Source organism: Orycteropus afer, unplaced genomic scaffold (assembly GCF_000298275.1).
Source record: "Orycteropus afer afer isolate SDZICR_OR568_19922 unplaced genomic scaffold, OryAfe1.0 scaffold00287, whole genome shotgun sequence".
NCBI classification, from domain to species: Eukaryota; Metazoa; Chordata; class Mammalia; order Tubulidentata; family Orycteropodidae; genus Orycteropus; species Orycteropus afer.
The window spans coordinates 779,234-784,295 of record NW_006921874.1 but is presented as its reverse complement, the minus strand read 5'-3'; the positions used below and the strand labels follow the sequence as shown (position 1 = coordinate 784,295).

General features: G+C 39.7%; 1 protein-coding gene across 1 annotated transcript in view; it reads left to right on the top strand.

The window, feature by feature from the left end:
• Window positions 1-4,617, top strand: part of HPRT1 (hypoxanthine phosphoribosyltransferase 1) — a 30,946-nt gene extending 26,329 nt beyond the window's left edge. The window contains 3 exon segments of the mRNA XM_042782298.1: window positions 3,540-3,586; window positions 3,761-3,837; window positions 4,570-4,617. Of these exon segments, the coding sequence (XP_042638232.1) occupies window positions 3,540-3,586; window positions 3,761-3,837; window positions 4,570-4,617 (172 nt within the window).
• The last annotated feature ends 445 nt before the right edge of the window (window positions 4,618-5,062 follow it).

Below are 5,062 nucleotides of genomic sequence, written 5' to 3'. Positions count from 1 at the left end.
ATTCATATGCAAAAAAATGTACCCAGAAACAGATCTTAAACTTTTGTACAAAAATAATCCAGTGGATCATTGACCCTAATTATAAGATGCAGAACTATAAGACTTGTAGTAGAAAACAGGAAATCCAGGTGACCCATGGATAAGTTAAATTAAATTACAAGCTATTAACTGATGGAAATGTAAGATGGTAAGGCCAATGCAGAAAACAATTTGTTAGTTTCTTACAAAACTAAACATTCAACTACCATATGACCCAGCAATTGCACTCCTGAGCTTTTATCTCCGAGAAATGAAAACTGGATATAAAGGGTGGGAAGGAAGGGGGAATGGGAGTTAACAGTGCTGGAAAAATAGCATTGATTAGGGGTAGGGTTACTCAGTTGATTATTGGACACCTGTAAAAATTTGAATTGGCAGTTGCTTGTGTACCACCAAACACCTCATGGGACTTGCTTCCTTGGTTTGGAGGTTTAGGGTCATGATTTTAGTTAATTGGCTTAAAAACATATTTATTGCTTCTGTTCTGCCTCCTAGTTCATGGCATAGTGCCTGAGGTCTTAAAAGCTTGCAGGCGAACATCCAAAGTACAACAATTGGACTCTATTTGCCTGGAGCAACAAAGGAAGGAGGAATGTCAGGAATAGGAGGAAGATATGGAATGTGTGGCTGATTGCCTCCATGAACAATCGCCTCCCTTGCCAGGAGACTAGAACAGGAGTGCCCAGTTCAGTTTTTCCACATCCTTACCATTACTGAACATTTTGATCAAAGATTCCATAGAAGAATACTGATCAAAAGTGGGAAATGGTGAACTGAAATTTCAAATTCTCATGGACTCTAGACTTCTGGAGCCAGGGAGGTGAACCCCTGAAACTATTGTCCTGATACAATCTTTCAACCTTAAACCAAAAATATCCCCTGAAGTCTTTTTAAAATGGAACAATAGTTTAGCTTAATTGGTTGGGGAAAAAAAAAGTCTGCTTTGAGCATTATTCTATTTTACAAACTTATCTGTGTGGGATCAAATCAACAACAGCAACTCGAAAGATTAGATGGAAGCCTGAGGGGGCAGTGAGCGCTTATATCAGCAAGGGAAGAACAGCTCAGAACAGGCGCGTGAGGACGAATGGATGTACGACTTGAATGTAATCAGTGTCACTGAATTGTACCTATAGAAATTACAGAATTCCTTTTGATGTCTGGATTCCGTTGCATGGGTGTACCACATTTTGTTCATCCATTCATCAGTTGATGGACATTTGGGTTATTTCTGCCTTTTGTCTATTATGTATAGTGCTGCTATGAACATTCATGTACAGGTTTGACCGTCTTTCAGTACTTTGGGGTATATTCCTGGGAGTGGAGTGCTGAGTGATGATAATTCTGTGTTTAACATGCTGAGGAGCCATGAACCGTTTTCCCCAGTGGCTGCACCATTTTGCAAACCCAGCAGAAGTGTATGAGGGTTCCAGTTTTTCCACATCCTTACCAACAGTTGTTATTTTGTTTTTTGGTTAATAGCTATTATGGTGGATGTGATAAGATATCTCCTCGTGGTTTTGATTTGCTTTTCTCTAATGACTAATGAAAGGTGCTCTGGTAGCACTGTGGTTAAAGTATTTGGCTGCTAACCAAAAAGGCCATTGGTTCAAACCCACCAAATGCTCTTCAGGAAAAAGATGAGACAGTCTGCTTCTGTAAACATTTACAGCTTTGGAAACCCTGTGGCATAGTTCTGCTCTGTCCTCTAGGGGCGCTATGAGTTGGAATCAGCTCGAGGGCAGTGGGTAATGACAAATGATATTCAGCATCTTTGGATGTTCTTATTGGCCATTTGCAAATCTTGAGAGTAGTATGGAAATTCCTTCCCAAACCAGCTACAACCGTGCCTCACAGGTAGAGCTTTATTAGACACACAGATCTGTGTGCATATGGGGTGCTATGTTCCCTTGAACTCTTAGTATGTCTTCCACTGCTTAGTGACATTCTTTCTTTCTGGAATGTTCCTGAGTGAGTGCAAGTGGAGGGAAGGTTTTTTGCTGTGATGGATTTGGTTTATAGGCAATCTCTGGGTTACGAAAGAGATCTATTCCTAAGTGTGTCTTTAAGTCAAATTTGTAGGTAAATCAGAACAGGTGCATATGGTTCTTATTTATCCTTTAGTGCAAGAAAAGGCTGAAAACCTTTATCAGTGATTTAAAAGCTGCATGCAGCAAGTGAAGGTGATGGCGATGAATTTGTTGTGAGTAGGGGTTGGTTCAGTCATTTTAAAGTGAGGGCAAATTTACTAACATTAATAGGCAAGTACAAGTTGTCCTTAAGTTGGATATTCGTAACCCGGGGACTTACTGTATTTTCTTTCTAAATGGAAGTTGAGTTCAAATGTAGCCTATTGGAAGGAAATCATGAGTGACTTAATTAGATGATCCCTTAGGGTCTAAGACTTAGGCCACTGGTTTGCAGCTGTGGCTGCACATTGGAATCACCTGAGATTAAAAAAAGAAAACCTATATGTCTGTGACCTACTACCAGAGATTTGGATGTAATCGGTCAGGGGTGTGGCCTGGCATTCTGGATTTTTGTTTTTTTAAAACTCCCCAGATGATTCTGATTGCAGCCAAGGCTGAGAATCCTTTAGACCCTTTCCAGCTTTTTAAATACTGTGTATTTACGTGGGAAGATAGGAAATTTAGGTTTCATTGGGACTGTCCTTTACATATGGAAAGGCTTTCAAAGCACCTTCTGTAGCTTCTCTTCCTTTTTTATTGGCTAAAAATTTTCAACAGGCAGCATTTGAGGTACAGAATTAACTTTTGTAGAGTTGGTTCATTCCATCTGCATCCTTTGCTCTAAAAAGTAAATACTGGTTTCTAGCCTGCTAGCGATTTGTTTAGCTTGAAGTCCCTGTTTGCAAACAATTATGAAACGTTTTGTTGAAAAAGGATGCTCAGCGGTTTCGGGGTTGTATTTCCAGAGATTTTGACTGAGCGTGGAATCTTGGTGGCATAGTGGTTAAAGTGCTCAGCTGGTAGCCAACAGGTCAGCTGTTCAAAGCCACCAGCTGCTCCATGGGAGAAATATGAGGCAGTTTGCTTCCATAAAGATTTACAGCCTTTGAAACTCTATGGGGTAGTTCTTTGTCCTGTAGGGTCGCTATGAGTCGGAATCGACTCCATGGCAAATGGGCTTTGGACTGAGAGCCCTTACCTGTTGCTCCGCTTATTGGGACTCCTCACAAATCCATCCTGCTGATTAGTTGCCCTTCTGTGGAGGCTGTTATCAGGGCAAAGCTCTCACAACCTAACACTGTGTTCCAGGTGGAGTGCCATCGGGGACCTCATCTGCTGCGTGAACTCCTTGTCCCCCTCCCCAGTGATCCCTGTGGTTCAGCTCTCTGTTTCTGCTCTGTCTTTGGGTGCATTAAGGCTGACCATCTTAGGCTAGATGCAGATGAAACTGTGTTTGGCAAGACAGGTGATCTCTTTTTTAAAGCCCTAGAGTGTCTCCATATGTCACATGTCACATTTTATAATTAACAGCTTGCTGGTGAAAAGGACTCCTCGAAGTGTTGGCTACAGACCAGACTGTAAGTGAATTACTTTTTGTCAATCATTTAACCATCTGCAACCTAAACAGGTTTTATGTGAAATGGTTTAGTTACTTTAGAGAATATTTTAAGAGGAGACACGTTTGCAAATATTAGATTTGAAAGTGATGTGATGTTCTCTGTATCTAAATGATGCATTGTGATTCCTTTTAGTTGTTGGATTTGAAATTCCAGACAAGTTTGTTGTAGGATATGCCCTTGACTATAATGAATACTTCAGAGATCTGAATGTAAGTAATGCTGCTTTTTTGTTAACTCTCATTTTTCAAAACCCATAGAAACATTTAGGAAAGAGAAGAATTGTTTTCTCTTTTAGGCACCTCATAATTTGAACAGACTGATGGTTCCCATTAGTCACATAAAGCTGTAGTCAAGTACAGATGTCCTTAGAACTGGAACTGGGCCAGGCTAGGGTGACACTTCTTGCTGGCTGAAACAGTTGAACAGCTTTAATATTGACTAACTGTCCCATTATTATTTCAGATGATAAATGTGGTCATAAGTAAGAAACAAATGAACTAATTGAAGTCATCTAACTTTACCCTCCTTCAAATACCTGCATCCTACTCTGGTGGCAGGAGTCTCACACACACGTTAATGAACACGGTGCAGGGAAATTGGGAAGACTGCATAAACAGTATAATCTAAAGCAGTTTTGACTCCATCCCTTTTCACTCCTTACCCTAGCCCCCACTTTGATCCACTTAAAACCCCCTGCTTTCTTTGTTACTCAGAATTAAATATTGAGACAAAATAAAACCAGTCAAATTAAGGTGACAAACTACTACTTGGTTTGCAAAAGACACACTCTGTGTCCACCCCCCTCTGCCGTAATGGTCTAAAGTACAAAGGCACTGCCTCTGTTTGCTGCACAGCACTGTTATTATAAGCAATGTAAAATGCCGTGCTTGCCTTTCAGAACACACTTTTCTAATGTGGATTTCTGGATTTTTATCTTATAGCACGTTTGTGTCATTAGTGAAACTGGAAAAGCAAAGTACAAAGCCTAAGATGAGAGTTCAAGTTGAGTGCTAGAGTTTGGAAACGTTTGGAGTCTCATTGACATCACCAGTAAAATGATCAAACGTCCTAGTTTTGTGACCATCTGCTTAATAGAGCTTTTTGCATGTATAATAATTGTATCTGTTTTGTATATTAGAAATGTCAGTTGGCTGCAGTCCTGAACTCTTTATTTGCACTATGAGCCTATAGACTGTTGGTTCCCTTTGGGTGGCTTGTTGTTTGACTTGTAAATGAAAGACTCTTAAACCATACCAGTAATAAGTGAAAATATTGAAATTGTATCTGTAAGAAACATTTAAAGAGAAGATATATTAGTTTTTTAATTGGTATTTTAATTTTTATATATTAATGAAATTTCAAATTGTTTTAATTTATCTTAGATAATACTCCATGTGTACTTAAGAAGACTGCACTCTGCTGTTGTTGGGTAGC